This window comes from Oncorhynchus tshawytscha, linkage group LG24, assembly GCF_018296145.1.
Source record: "Oncorhynchus tshawytscha isolate Ot180627B linkage group LG24, Otsh_v2.0, whole genome shotgun sequence".
NCBI lineage: Eukaryota > Metazoa > Chordata > Actinopteri > Salmoniformes > Salmonidae > Oncorhynchus > Oncorhynchus tshawytscha.
Window position 1 is genome coordinate 6,580,508 of NC_056452.1, and position 16,732 is coordinate 6,597,239.

Here is a 16,732-nt window from a genome sequence, read left to right on the forward strand (position 1 = left end):
ATTTTCCTGCCTCACGATGCCATCTATTTTGTGAAGTGCACCAGTCCCTCCTGCAGCAAAGCACCCCAACAACATGATGCTGCCACCCCCGTGCTTCACGGTTGGGATGGTGTTCTTCGGCTTGCAAGTCTCCCCTTTTCCTCCAAACATAACAATGGTCATTAAGGCTAAACAGTTCTATTTTTGAGTCATCAGACCAGAGGATAGTTCTCCAAAAAGTACGATCTTTGTCCCCATGTGCAGTTGCAAATCGTAGTATGGCTTTTTTATGGCGGTTTTGGAGCAGTGGCTTCTTCCTTGCTGAGCGGCCTTTCAGGATATGTCGATATAGGACTCATTTTTACTGTGGATATAGATACATTTGTACTTGTTTCCTCCAGCATCTTCACAAGGTCTTTCGCTGTTGTTCTGGGATTGATTTGCATTTTTTTGCACCAAAGTACATTCATCTCTAGGAGACAGAACGCGTCTCCATCCTGAGAGGTATGACGGCTGCATGGTCCCATGGTGTTTATACTTGCGTACTATTGTTTGTACAGATGAACGTGGTACTTTCAGGCGTTTGGAAATTGCTCCCAAGGATGAACCAGACTTGTGGATGTCTACATTTTTTTCTGAGGTCTTGGCTGATTTCTTTTGATTTTCCCATGATGTCAAGCAAAGAGTCACTGAGTTTGAAGGTTGGTCTTGAAATACATCCACAGGTACACCTCCAATTGACTCATATGACATCAATTAGCCAATCAGAAGCTTCTAAAGCCATGACATCATTTTCTGGAATTTTCCATGCTGTTTAAAGGCACAGTCAACTTATGTGTATGTGAACTTCTGGCCCACTGGAATTGTGATACAGTGAATTATAAGTGAAATAATCTTTCTGTCAACAATTGTTGGGAAAATTACTTGTCATGCACAAAGTAGATGTCCTAACAGACTTGCCAAAACTATAGTTTGTTAACAAGAAATGTGTGGAGTGGTTTAAAAACAAGTTTTAATTACTCCAACCTATGTGTATCTAAATTTCTGACTTCAACTGTATATATATTTTTTTTCTCTATGTTTTTGCACAAATGTGTTTACATCCCTGTTAGTGAGCATTTCTCATTTGCCAAGATAATCCATCCACCTGACAGGCATATCAAGAAGCTGATTAAACGGCATGGTCATTACACAGGTGCACCTTGTGTTGGCGACAATAAAAGGCCACTCTAAAATGAGCAGTTTTGTCACACAACACAATTCCACAGATTTCTCAAGTTTTGAGAGAGCAGGCAATTGGCATGCTGACTGCAGGAATGTCCAACAGAGCTGTTGCTAGATAATTGAATGTTCCTTTCTCTACTATAAGCCACGTCCAACATCGTTTTAGAGAATTGGCAGTACATTGGACCGACCTCACAACCACTGACCACGTGCAACCACGCCAGCCCAGGACCTCCATTTCTGGGGGCTGAGGAGTATTTCTGTCTGTAATAAAGCCCTTTTGTGGGGAAAAACTCATTCTAGATTGGCCTATGCCCTCCCAGGCCCACCTGGCTTCGCTCCTTCCCAGTCATGTGAAATCCATAGATTAGGGCCTAATGAATTTATTAAAATTGAATGATTTCCTTCTATGAACTGTAACTCAGTAAAATCTTTGAAATCGCTGCATGTTGCTTCCATATTTTTGTTCAGTTGATAGTGCTATCATTGATCATAACCCCGATATTTAACCCTGTTTAATATTTAAAACACTGATTGCATTTAGAATGCACTTCCCCTATTATATGAAAAAAGGGGAGAAGTGCTAGGTTTTTCTAGCTGGTTACTGTCACATTCGTTATAGCGATGAGACAAAGGCACAGCGTGATGAGAATACATATTCTTTAATGAAACGAAGAAACTTAAACAACAAAACGAACGTGAAGCTATAAAAATAGTGCTGACACAGGCAACTAAACATCGACAATCACCCACAAATTACCCAAGGAATATGGCTGCCTAAATATGGTTCCCAATCAGAGACAACGATAAACAGCTGCCTCTAATTGAGAACCAATCTAGGCAACCATAGACATACAAAACACCTAGACTAGTGTTCAACCCCAAAAAACAAACAAAAACCCTAGACAGGACAAAACACAACAAACCACCCATTGTCACACCCTGACCAAACCAAAATAACGAAGAAAACAAAGATAACTATAAGGTCAGGGCGTGACAGTTACAAGGACAAACTTGTGTTTTGATGGGCCTCCCGACTGACGCAGCACCAGGTGCATGCACACTCACACGGTCGCCAGTTCTACAGTGTTTCCTCCCACACATTAGTGCGGCTGTGTCAAGAAGAAGTGTGGCTTGGCGGTGTTTTGGAGGACGCATGGCTCTCAACCTTACCATATCCCGAGTCCGTACGGGAGTTGCAGCGATGGGACAAGACTGTAACTACCAATTGGATATCACGAAATTGGGGGAGAAAAAGGGCTAAATAAAATTTAAAAAAAATTTAAATGACGTGTTTTGACATGGCAGGAATCAATAATTCAGTGGGAGATAAAGATGCTGTTCTATTCCACCAGAGCAGACCGGCATAATATGTGCACTCATAACAACATGTTTGCTTTAATCCGTTATTTGTTAAAATAATAATCGGAAATGATTCCAATCATTTTTCCACCATTCATTCAAACACTTCAAATAAGGGCTGTGTTTTGTGTAGACTCACCCTGGTGTGATAACTGTGTAAATCTCTTTCGGACAAGTTGACTTTTATCAATATATTTATCCCCCAAAACAAATAGCTAATTAGCTGCTAATGTGGCTATCATACAGAACTACACATGCCTGTCTCAAGCTTCACATCACTCCCCAGGGCCATGATGATCTGGACGATAGGTAAGAATCTCTGGATTAGCTATCTAATGTTAGCTAAATTGAGCAATTAATCAATAGGCTACATCTGTTTAAATTTACCATTCTGTGAACAGTCTTTGCATTTACACAATACATGTTATCTAGCTACCTAGCTCATGGTTAGCTAGTTATCAACCTTAGCCTGGCTAGATGGGTACATTAGCCATTTACTTGTCTAGCCATTTAAATGCATGAGCAACTAATAAAAACGAGTTTAACTTTCTTTGACTTTTATAAACCAACAGTCTAGCTTGCTAGTTAACTAGCTAGCTAACTTAGATGGTGATGCTAGGCGTTCTTGACAATGTTTGTTTGTGGGTGAGGGTTGGGTAGCCTACTTCAAGCACTACTTAACTTGTAACTACCCTAACTACAGTGCCTTGCAAAAGTATTCATCCCCCTTAGTGTTTTTCCAAATTTTGTTGCATTACATCCTGTAATTACAAAATGGAAAAGTGGTGCGTGCATATGTATTCACCCCCTTTGCTATGAAGCCCCTAAATAAGATCTGGTGCAACCAATTACCTTCAGAAGTCACATAATTAGTTAAATAACGTCCACCTGTGTGCAATCTAAGTGTCACATGATCTCAGTATATATACACCTGTTCTGAAAGGCCCCATATTCTGCAACACCACTAAGCAAGTGGCGCCACCAAGCAAGAGGCACCATGAAGACCAAGGAGCTCTCCAAACAGGTCAGGGACAAAGTTGTGGAGAAGTACAGATCAGGGTTGGGTTATAAAAAAAAGTCAAAAACTTTTGAACATCCCACAGAGCACCATTAAATCCATTATTTTTTTTTTTTTTAAAGAATATGGCACCACAACAAACCTGCATAGAGAGGGCCGCCCACCAAAACTCACAGACCATGTTTTAAGTGTTTCTAAAATGAATGGTGAAAAAATGATTGGAACCATTTCCGTGTTTGACCGTTAGGTTTTATGGGTATTATGACACGTCCACTTTGGGGCTCTATAATTCTATAATAAGACCATTAGAGGTCCCTCTTGAGCTGTCATCCTGCCAGCAGTTGACATGAGTCTTGAATAACCTATGGTTGCTAAACTATGACTGGAGTAGGGTGAGGTTTTCCATAAATGCTGATCTTGGGTCAGTTTTTCATTTGCATTTCCCCCATTAATGGAGGGCTAGGTGAAACTGGAGGGCGCACAATTCAAATAAATAATCATAAATATTATGGATTTTAAACATTTATGTACATATAAGTGTCTTATATCGGCTGAAAGCTTAAATTCTTGTTATCTAACTGCACTGTCCGATTTACAGTAGCTATTACAGCGAAAACATGCCATGCGATTGTTTGAGGACGGCGCCTCACATCAAAATATTTCTCCACCGGCACAGGTTTCATACATTCACATATAACGATAAAATATTCACTTACTTTTTGAAAATTGTCCTCTGATTTGTCCCAGCTATAACATGTAATACCGTTTTGTTAGATAAAATCCTTCTTTATATCACAAAAAAGTCTGTTTAGTTGGCGCCATCGATTTGAGTAATCCGCTTGTTCAACTTGCAGAGAAAGGAATCTGAAAATCTACCCCTAAACTTTGTTTCAACGAGTCAAAATATGTTTCTGTTTACTCTAAAATGTAATCAAACTATAATATTTATTTCGGAAAGAATTATGTTCAATGGGAAACCGATTTTAGCAGGTGCGTAAATGTCTTCATGGCACTCGCAAACATACATTTCCAAGACTGTATCCCTCTACTTAAACTGTTATTTGTTATTTGTTTTTGAAGTTACAAGCCTGAAACCATGAACACAGACTGCTGACACCCCGTGGAAGCCATCGGGATTTTCAGTATGACCTTTCTCTTGCCTTTCTAAGAGGATGGTCTCTCAAAAAAAAAAATCTGGTTATTTTTTCTTTGGATTTTCTCCTACCATATCTATTGTGATATACATTATTTTAACATTTCTACATACTTAAAACGTGTTTTCTTTCCAATGGTAACAGTTATATGCATTTCCTGGCTTCAGGGCCTGACGAACATGCAGTTTACTTCGGGCACATTGTTCGGAAGGGGGGTGGAGAAAAAAAGAGGCAGAAGAATTTTTTAAGGTTAGGATTGGGGGAGAAGATTCTGATTGCTGATCCTAAATCTATACATAGGGTGTAAACATTGACAATAATACAGAGCACGGTCCAGGAGTTTTTCTTCTGATGACATGATCTGGAGCAGCCAAAACTAACCTTTTTATAGGCACACTGTAGACACACTACAACTTAGAATATTTTAATTAACCCTAACTTTACCTAACCCTAACTGTGGCATCAAGCTACACACTCACGCACAATGACACTCCAACACACACACATAATAACATGCACACACATTTATACCAACTCTACACACACGCACACACACTCGCATACAATCATAATTTATGCTGCTGCTTCTCTGTTTATCATATATCCTGATGCCTAGTCACCTTACCCTTATACATATCTAGTTCAATCACTCCATGCACATTGCATATATGGTGTTGGAACTGACCCTGTATATAGCTTCTAACTTTCTCGTGTTCTTCTTATTTTTTATTTGTTGTGTGTTTTTGCTCTACCTTACGTTATTTTTAATGCTACATTGATTTTGATTAATGCATTGTTGGGTTTGGAGCTTGTAAGAAAGGCATTGCACTATATTTGTGGACGTGACATTAACAACTAGAAACTTGAATTAAGAAAGGCTTACTCACCAAATTGCCACTGACCTCAAAATGCTGCAGAAGGAAAAAAACATACTCTCCAGCCATTAGGTCTTGCCTCTCTGCCTCCATTAAAAGGTTAATTGCATCCTCAGCGTTGGTCATCACCACAATCACTAGGAGAAGATGGGAAATTATGGTTTCGGTAACTTAGGTTTCAGTAAGCATTTTTGGCCAGTTTCCTTGACAGATAAAACCTAGTCCTGGACTCAATAGTGCTTTTAATGAAATTCATTCAGAATTCAGAATGCAGAATTAATCAGAATTAATCTGTTTCTGGGAAACCAGCCCACAACTGGTTGGTGTAGGAGCTTCGTCTCGCAAAATGAATAGACTTGAGTAAAATTATGTCAGGTCAATACTTTCAATTGCTTTAGCTGTGCTTGATTATTTTCAGTGCATAGAGCGAATTAAAAACAAAAAACTAAGTTTTGTGTGAAGTAGGCATTGGTCTGAAGCCAAAAAAGAACGCAAACTCATGCAACGCCTATTCCACCCATGATCTACCAAGGTTGTCCAGCACACAGCTTTTGGCTAGTAAAGTATCTATGTTGGTACTGTCTTTCAAATTATGTGTAGGCAGGTTGCTTGGGATTCAAACCTTCTTGATATTAACTGATTTTCCCGAGGGAAGCGAAAAACCAGAAACCAATTTAAACCAACATGGAGTAAAGACAATTGAGCAAGCTCCTGGAATATACACGAATAATCAACATGTACACATAAACTATTTACAGTGTATTCAGAAAGTATTCATACCCCTTGAATTATTTAACAGTTTGTTGTGTTATAGCATGATTTCAAAATGGAATAAACAGATTTTTTTCTCACCCAATTTAAACACAATACCCCATTACAAAATGAAAACATGTTTTTAGAGATTTTTACAAATGTATTGAAATATATCATTTACATACGTATACCAAATTGCAACAAAAAGGTAGAAATTAGAAATAAATCTATTCTAGATTTTGTTACATAGTTTTGTTAGTCCGGGTATACAGTTGAAGTTGGAAGTTTACATACACTCAGGTTGGAGTCATTAAAACTCGTTTTTCAACCACCACAAATTTCTTGTTACTATAGGCAAACTATAGTTTTGGCAAGTCGGTTAGGACATCTACTGTGTGTGTGACACAAGTAATTTTTCCAACAATTGTTTACAGACAGATTATTTCACTTATAATCAGAGGTGTGGACTCGAGTCAGACTCGACTTTGACTTTACCACCAATGACTCGTGACTTGACTTGGACTTGAGCCTTATGACTCGACCTGACTTGATACCCTTCCCAAGCCCAAATATAGAAAATGATGCCATTTTAAAAAGTGTGCAGCACATCAACTCTTCATTTAACGGTTGGCAGTTTGAATTGGACAGCAGCCAATAAAATTGTGCCAGCTGAGAAAAAGTTGTGCGTGGCAGTGCAGAGGAACGTCGGCGGGTGAATTCAGATGGAGCCCTTGGAAAGATGATATCCACAATTATTATTTTCGGATATAAAGACGACGCTGTATCAACAAAAAACAGATTGCAACTTGCAAAACATGCGGGAAGAAAATTACAGACGGAGGCGCAAAAATGTCCAACTTTGTTCGACATTTGAAGCTGCGCAAAGAACAGTAAGTCGTGGCTAATATAGCCGACAGATATATTTTATTACTTTACTAGTGTATCATGTAGGCTAACGTAACGTTAAATCAATGAGCCTCCACACAGTCAGTCAGTGAGGGAACGTGATCATTGCACCCAAGATTGAGCTACAACTGGCTGATGTTACTGCTGTTACTAAAACCATTGACATACGTTAGCCTACTGTACCCACACAGAGAGAAAGTGTGTGTGTGTGTGTGTGTTAAGGTTGGGCGAATGTGTACAAGCCTACATCGCCTGATTACGCCCCATAGCCATCCTTGATAGTTGATCACTGTTGGGGGGGGTCTTTCTCATGGCTACCTATGTATTTCAAAGGAAATATAACATTTATTTGGAAAGTAATAAATATATAGATATAATCTAAAAGCAGTCATGATTTGCGTAAATGTAATATATGAACTATTACTCTTGTTAAAAATATGAAATGGTATTACATTTGGTGAAAAGCACATTATGACTTGTTTAGGACTCGGAACTCAAAGTTTAAGACTTGAGACTTGACTTGATACTTGACGGTCTTGACTTGAAACTTGTCAAGACAAGCAAGTCCAAGTCTTGGGACTTGAGTGCTAAGACTTGTGACTTACTTGTGAATTGTAAAACAATGACTTTGTCCCACCTCTGCTTATAATTCACTGTATCTCAATTCCAGTGGGTCAGAAGTTTAAATACACTAAGTTGACTGTGGCTTTTAACAGCTTGGAAAATTCCAGAAAATTATGTCATGGCTTTAGAAGCTTCTGATATGCTAATTGACGTCATTTGAGTCAATTGGAGGTGTACCTGTGGATGTATTTCAAGGCCTACCTTCAAACTCAGTACCTCTTTGCTTAACATAATGGGAAAATCAAAAGAAATCAGTCAAGACCTCAGAAAAAAGTTTTAGAACTCCACAAGTCTGGTTCATCCTTGGGAGAAATTTCCAAACGCCTGAAGGTACCATGTTCATCTGTACAAACAATAGTACGCAAATATAAACACCATAGGACCACGCGGCCGTCAATCCGCTCATGAAGGAGACGCGTTCTGTCTCCTAGAGATGAACGTACTTTGGAAAAGTACGAAAAGTACAAATCAATCCCAGAACAGCATAGGACCTTGTGAAGATCCTGGAAGAAACAGGTACAAAAGTATCAATATCCACAGTAAAAACGAGTCCTATATCGACATATCCTGAAAGGCTGCTCAGCAAGGAAGAAGCCACTGCTCCAAAACCGCCATAAAAAAGCCAGACTACGGTTTGCAACTGCACACGGGGACAAAGATCATACTTTTTGGAGAAATGTCCTCTGGTCTGATGAAACAAAAATAGAACTGTTTGGCCATTATGACCATCATTATGATTGGAGGAAAAAGGGAGATGCTTGCAAGCCGAAGAACACCATCCCAACCGTGAAGCACGGGGGTGGCAGCATCATGTTGTGGGGATGCTTTGATGCAGGAGGGACTGGTGCACTTCACAAAATAGATGGCATCATGAGGAGGAAAATTATGTGGATATAGTGAAGCAACATCTCAAGACATCAGTCAGGAAGTTAAAGCTTGGTCGCAACCTCAATCCTATTGAACATTTGTGGACAGAAGTGAAAAAGCGTGTGCAAGCAAGGAGGCCTACAAACCTGACTCAGTTACACCAGCTCTGTCAGGAGGAATGGGACAAAATTCACCCAACTTATTGTGGGAAGCTTGTGGAAGGCTACCCGAAACGTTTGACCCAAGTTAAACAATATAAAGGCAATACTACCAAATACTAATTGAGTGTATGTAAACTTCTGACCCACTGGGAATGTGATGAAAGCAATAAAAGCTGAAATAAATCATTCTCTCTACTATTATTCTGACATTTCACATTCTAAAAATAAAGTTGTGATCATAAGTGACCTAAAACAGGGAATTATTACTTGGATTAAATGTCAGGAATTGTGAAAAACTGAGATTAAATGTATTTGGCTAAGGTATATTTAAACTTCTGACTTCAACTGTAACCCTTTGCATATGGATTGAAATAACACCAGGCATCATCAACAGAGAGATCCCTGCATAATGTTGTGATGATTCGGAGAGCTTTGACTCATTCTAGGCGGAAAACGATCAGTAGAGTCATCAGGTGTTTTGATAAAATTCCCTGATAGAATTAGAAAAACCTTTGAGTATTTGTTGCGTCAATCCTGTAATTTTCTGGTAAATTTGGCAAAAAGGGTCTTATTTGGAGCATGTGACTTATGTCCATAAACATTACAAATGATGAAAGTAGAATTGTCAAGTTTAACCATTACTGTGACCATTCTCCCATCCTTTGAAGATGTGGATTTTAGAATGTCGCCTTTAAACTTGTGGATAAGCATCAAAATACCAGGAGAATGGTTTGATCCATGACTGAAATAGGCCATGTCTCCCCATTGTGACTTCCAACATTTCAAGTCACTTTCACATGTTGAGTTTCCTGAAGAAGGATCAAATCTGTGTTATTGCGTTTTCTGCAGGACCTCTCATACCCCAAGCATTCAGGCTAACGATATTGAGTGAGTTGAAAACAAACTCCTGCATTAAAAAAAGAAAGAGACACAAACTAGACAACAGATGTAGTAATGTGAACAATAAAGAAAAACAGTAAACCTTGAGAGCGCTACTTCGACGGAAAACTACGCTCAGTTGAGGTAGCGGTGGTTAACAGTATAACAAATCTATTTTTTTCTTTTTTTGGTTTTCAGGTGTTCCTTAATTGTAGTTCGGGCGGTAAATTTACTCGTGGCACCACAGTAAATGTACTCTTGGCAGTACTCATAGTTCAAGTGTGGTTCATGTCATCAGAGTTAACCAGTAATCTTTCTTCTTTTGATGAACGTGTGTGGGCCCTTGAACCCAGCCTCCTTTCCCTCTTGCCGTGCCTTTTGTATAAGTGGCCACAGCTTCTCCCTGGCAGTCTGATCCTATGGTATCAGAGCCTCTGGTGGCCAGAATACGTCACACGCTTACAGTTGGATTTTTGCATGGAATCGACACTGAATTTCACTTTCAGTGTTTTCAAGTCTCTCACAGATGAGATAAGATGTTACAGTCAGCTCCCTTACATAGCTTAACAGTACGTTTCTGGTTGTTTATTTTCAGTGTTTCTGTCCACTGCTCTTTCTCAGTATTTTTCTCATTGACATTCACTAGCTGAGCTACACATTGCACTTCACTCTGTTTCACTTTAATTGTCCCAATGAACATGTCCTCATTTTCTGCTGTTATCCCCCTGTCTATGCTATGAATCCTCTTGTTTTCTGCCCGTGTGTGTGTGCGTGAGAAGCACTTTTTGGCACAATGATTTTTTCCTGTGACATACTTTGCATATCTGACCATATGCTGGACACTTTTTTGGTTCATGTTTGTATCCACAACGTGAGCATTCTCCCTCTGATCTCTCTTTTACTATGTGCACAGTCTTTGTCTTCGCCATTTCTGTGTTTTCTTTCGGTAATGCGATTTGTGAAGCTCGACTAACTCATGAAGCATTCTCAAATGTCTCTGGCTCACTTCACTAGCACGGCAAATGTTTATTGCTCTGGTTCTCTGAGTAATCTGCCTCGCACTTGGTCATTTGTGATTCCACACACAATTCTGTCCTGTATCAGTGACTCGGTATGTTGTTGAAACGTAGTATTTTGCTTTATTTTTTAGATCAGTCACACAAGCATCCATTGACTCTGTTTGTCCTTGTACTCTTGTAAAAAAAGATATGCCTCAGGTATGTCCAATATTTTTCTTGGCTCACAGCACGTTCAGAAACGCTCTTTTAATACATCCAAGTCATCTTCATCACTGTCAAAATTGAATAGATTGATTGCATCTTCTCCGGCTACGTGCAGGAATGTGGCACATTTCACTTTTTCGGATTTCTCTGAGATGCCACTGGCGATGATATAAAGGTTGAATTTCTGCATCCACACTCCAATTTCCCTCTAGGTTCAGAGTAGATGGTGGTCTCATTTGTTCCATGTTTTGTAATGTTGAGCTTTCCTTTGTATTACTTTTTAACATGACACCACATAATATATTAGCACACTGAGGCAGGGTAACAGCGCCACCCTCAGGCACTCCAGATAAGTACATGTACAGTGCATTCAGAGAGTATTCAGACCCTTTGACTTTTCCATATTTTGTTATGTTACAGCCTTATTCTAAAATTGATTAAATAAAATGTTTTCCTTGTCAATTTACACACAATACCCTTTAATGACTAAGCGAAAACAGGTTTTTAGAAATGTTTGTAAATGTTTTTAAAAACAAAAACAGAAATACCTTATTACATAAGTAATACTCAGGTGCATCCTGTTTCCATTGATCACCCTGAGATGTTTCTTTATTGGAGTCCACCTGTGGTAATTGAAATTGTTTGGACCTGATCTGGAAAGGCACACACCTGTCTATATAAGGTCCCACAGTTGTCAGTGCATGTCAGAGCAAAAACCAAGCCATGAGGTTGAAGGATTTGTTCGAGCTCCGAGACAGGATTGTAAAACAGCAAAAAATATAGATAGCATTGAAGGTCCCCAATAACACAGTGGCCTCCATCATTCTTAAGTGGAAGAAGTTTGGAACCACCAAGACGCTTCCTATAGCTGGCCTTCCGGACAAACTGAGCAATCGGGGGAGAAGGCCTTGGTCAGGGAGGGCTCCAGAGTTCCCCTGTGGAAATGGGAGAAACTTTCAGAAGGACAACCATCTCGGCAGCACTTCACAAATCAGACCTTTACGGTAAAGTGGCCAGATGGAAGCCACTCCTCAGTAAAATGCACATGACAGCCTGCTTGGAGTTTGCCAAGAGGCACCTAAATGACTCTGACCATGAGAAAGATGATTCTCTGGTCTGATGAAACCAAGATTGAACTCTTTTGCCTAAATGCCAAGCATCTGGAGGAAACCTGGCACCATCCCTAAAGTGAAGCATGGTGGAAGCAACATCATCCTGTGGGGATGTCTTTCAGAGGCAGCGACTGGGAGACTAGTCAGGATCGAGGGAAAGATGAACGGAGTAAAGTACAGAGGGATCCTCGATGAAAACCTGCTCCAGAGCACTCAGAACTTCAGAATGGGGTGAAGATTCACCTTCCAACAGGACAACGAACCTACACACACAGGCAAGACAACTCAGGAGTGGCTTCGGGTCTCTGAATGTCCTTGAGTGGCCCAGCCAGAGCCCAGACTTGAACCCGATCTAACATCTCTGGAGAGACCTGAAAATAGCTGTGCAGCAACACTCCCATCCAAACTGACAGAGCTTGAGACTCCCCAAATACAGGTGTGCTAAGCTTATAGTGTCATACCCAAGAAGACTCCAGGCTGTAATCGCTGCCAAAGGTGCTTCAACAATGTACTGAGTAAAGGGTCTGAATACTTATGTAGATGTGATATTTCATTTTTTAAATTTTAATTTTTTTGCAAAAATGTCTAAAAACCTGTTTTTGCAACGTCATTCTGGGGTATTGTGTGTAGATTGATGAGGATTTATTTATGAACAGAGTGGACAAAGTTTTGTAGACTTTACCCCTTGCAAAAGTTTTTATTTTTTTTAATCGTGCTTGGCTCTGCCCACCTCCTTGCTTGTTCTGCCCACTATGACTACATTGTTGCCATTGGAAACGACAGGCTGGTTTAGCTATACAAGTCTTTGCTAACATTAGCTAACGTTAACTAGCTACCTAGCTAATCAAAATATCTGTTTGCATTTATTGATTTACCTCAGCTTGAATACAACCATATAGCTAGCTATCTACAGTAGCCTAGGTTTGTTCGCATACATTTCTTATGACTGGCAGCCTGGTGAAAGCAGCTGTGTTGTTGCTGAGCAACCGCCCGGTGTTAGAACTCTAAGCTTCGGCTAAAAAAAAGATGTTAGCATTGTCAGAAATGCTACAAAAAGGTAGCACATCGTTGGTTCTTAATGGACAGAAATGAGCAAGTAAGAGCAATAAATTATAAGTTTAATCAAATCTGTTGCCCCTACAAACGTATTCGGTCCGAAAGGTCCGCAAGTCTAATGGTCACTTTATGGACGCTGTAGTCTCGTTCTCATCCTAAACATTTAATTAATTCTGGGCACAAAGTTGTCTGAGAACCCTACCATGCTGGCCACACCGCTCGCGCGTATGTTGATTCTGTCCCCCCACACCTGACGCGATCATGATGGGTTAAAATATCAAAATGAACTCTGAACCAATTATATTAATTTGGGGACAGGCCGAAAACCATTTATGGCAATTTAGCTAAATATTGGTTTGTTATTTTACCCAAAATGCACAAGGTCCTCTACTTCGACAATTAATCAACAGATAAAATGGTAAACCGAATTCATTTCTCGTCATCTTTCCTCCTTCCTTCAGGCTTCTTTTTCTTCTTAGGACTTTATATGGTGGTTGGCAACCAACTATACGGTGCATTACCACAACCGACTGGAGAGTGTTTTATATTTTAATATTTTAATCACCCATGTGGGGTATATGCTCCTAAAAACTAATGAGAAGATTTGAGAGGCAAGACTTGCAGCACGTTGAGCATCACAAATAGAACCAAGATCTATTTTAGCACCCGGCTACGCAGACGCTCGCTCACGCGATGCGTGCAGTGTGGTCAGCATGTAATGCTAACGGCCCTGTTAAAAATCCAGTATACGGTTCTTGGTAATGGATGGATGGCTCATGACGAGAGGTGTATTGTGTACCTCCAATCAAGTTGATTTGCTAATTATGGCGTCATATTGGCTTAAATATGATGGCAGGGAGATCTGAATTTAACATTGAGCTTCAATCGATGCCTATGTAATAGAATAGGGAGATAATGCAAGTCTTCAGGTCTATAGCAAGGTTACTCATCATGCAAGCATAGTTGATCAGGCCATCTGCAATACAAACCCACTTACCACATTAAATGACAATACAGCACTACAGCACTATATAACTGATTAACTGTTTGCTTACCTCTTGCCACTGTCGAGATGTACTTGACATTCCTGTGGACAAGTTCCATGTTGCTGGTGTCAAACTTAACACTTGCTGTTACGGTGAGTTGAGCTCTGAGCCGATCCTCGACAGACTTCCATAAAGCATCGACTTTGTCCCACGTGTTTGAATCTAACCCCCCTCCAATCAGAGCCACATGGTCCCACCCAAAATATTCCAGTGTCCTAACTAAGACCTCTCCACTTCTTTTAAGGGGGGGCACAACTTTGATGTATGTATCGTAAATGGCAGTGTTGTCCATCTTGGAGGATTGTCCGACAAAACCAAACATCGGGATGTTCCAAGTAGATGCAATAAGACCGGTGACCTGTAAAACAAAGTGTAAAATTACTATTATATTCATAAACATTGTTCATGTTTGCCGGTGCAAAATGTATACATTTTAAAGGATACTACAGTGCCTCCAAAAGTGAATACATAGTCATTAAGGACTGTTTGATAATTACTGGGGGGGGTCCAAAATAGTGTAGGGGGGTGCAACATGTTTTTTTACTTTGTGGAGGGTTGCGTGTTTTTCTTTTGGGCACAGGTGAGGGATGTGCATTTTTTCCCCGGTTTAAAATTCACAGTTTTGCAGGTTTTCCTATATAATTTATTCCAACCTAGCCAAGTTTACCCATATACTTGCATACCTTGGTTTGACCATTAGAAAGTGTTCTCTGGGACAAGTGTTCTGTCACCGATAGGTCCGTTGTTGAATTAATGAATTTCTCTGTTTCTCAAGTAGGCTACATTTATAATGCATCAGTACTGCAATGTACTGTACCAATGCATCACCACCAGCCTATATGATCACATTTGTCCTACACCCGAGCTACACACTCTGGCCATTCAAACTTCCCCGCCAGTTCATTGTGCCAAAGATTCAACAAACAAGAGTACGTCTTGTCCTCAAACATTAGTTTTAAAAATTCCTCAGAATAAGTGACCAAACTATAGGCCTATTCAGTGCTATTCAGGTCCAATGCAGCCATTTTATCGCAAAATCAAATGGTCAAAAAGAAACAAAAGTAGCTTCTTAGCAAAGAACAATTTCTCAAGTAAGAATTTTGCGTGGACTTTTTGGGAGTGGTCTGAGTGGGGAGTGGAATACTGAAAACTAGCTGTTATTTGCAGAGAGGTTTTGAACCTGGTGATATCACCAGGCAGGCCAAAACTCCATCCCACCAAAACAGGCTGAAATTTCAGGCGGTCTTTTCCAACAGTTCTTACACTTAAAGGGCATTATCATAATTTTCACAATTTCACAGTATTATTCCAACCTCAGTGTGGGGAAATTTATAAAACACAGGTAAATCTAGATTTTTACTGTGCTGGACCTTTCATTTGTAAATTGGGAGGTGCAGAAACACAAAGTGAGCACAAGAGGGGTTGACCTGGGGGTTCAGAGGTACTGGAATGCATGAGAAAAAAGTTACCAACACAATGTTCAGCAGACAAATCACATTAGGCAACTATCTATGGTAGACTTACTGTAATGGACAGCAATCTCTAATGTGCATTTTAATTCAAAGCTTTTTAGATATTACTACAAAACACACATAAACCCAAAATTCAAGCCTGAACCTACCGGAGTTCTTCCTACATGAAAACTATTTGATGTGTCCATGCCAGAATGATAAAACATGATTGTGCCGTTATTAGTGGTCCGATATATCCGTCTGCAGTTCTGTGCACAATAAGCGTTTTCTAAACAGTTTCTATACATTCAATAAACATTCATATATCAACCAACATTTCTTCTATACATTTTCCGCACCATAACGAAATGGCTCTGACAGGTACATCATACAAATTAATAATTTCCATTGTTAAAAGTAAACCAAGCACATAGGAGCTACATGTAAAACGCAGGACACTTAGCCTGAATTATTACCCCCCCATCCCCTCCCGATGCAATATCTTGGCACGACTGAAGAAAATGTTGATAACATTATGATTGAGTCATATATTTAATCCATTATACTATGGGTATCCTTTGCAGCATATCCTATGCAGCAAATTTGTTTGATTTTACAGGATAATAATGGTGCATAAAGCAACTATGGAATGTGGTAGACTAAAGGTGTCTGTTTTGCAGGTAGCCTAGCAGTTAGAGCTTTGGGCCAGGAACTGAAAGGTTGCTGGATCGAATCCCTGAGCTGACAAGGTAAAAATCTGTTGTTCTGCTCCTGAGCAAGGCAGTTAACCCACTGTTCCCTGGGCGCCTGAAGACGTGAATGTCGATTAAGGCAGCCCCCCCGCACCTCTCTGATTCAGAGGGGTTGGGTTAAATGCTGGGTTGGGTTAAATTTAGATATGTATAGGACAGTTTTCAGATTTGATCTGACATTTTGAAATTTGCTTCCTTATTAGAAACTGTATGAGAGAGTGGGGTAAATTGATATTTTTTTTACATTCAGCATCCCTCCATCAAGGGAAATATATTATTATTTCTAACAA

At 39.8% G+C, this 16,732-nt stretch overlaps 1 protein-coding gene across 1 annotated transcript in view; it reads right to left on the reverse strand.

Annotated features, from left to right (window-relative positions):
* The window catches only part of gucy2g (guanylate cyclase 2g), a 67,947-nt gene that overhangs the window by 33,016 nt on the left and 18,199 nt on the right, over positions 1–16,732 (reverse strand). Inside the window, exons 2-3 of the mRNA XM_024386288.2 lie at positions 14,249–14,597; positions 5,640–5,749 (exon numbers count right to left, since the gene is read on the reverse strand). Coding sequence (XP_024242056.2) covers positions 5,640–5,749; positions 14,249–14,597 — 459 coding nt within the window. The remainder of the gene's footprint in view (positions 1–5,639; positions 5,750–14,248; positions 14,598–16,732) is intronic.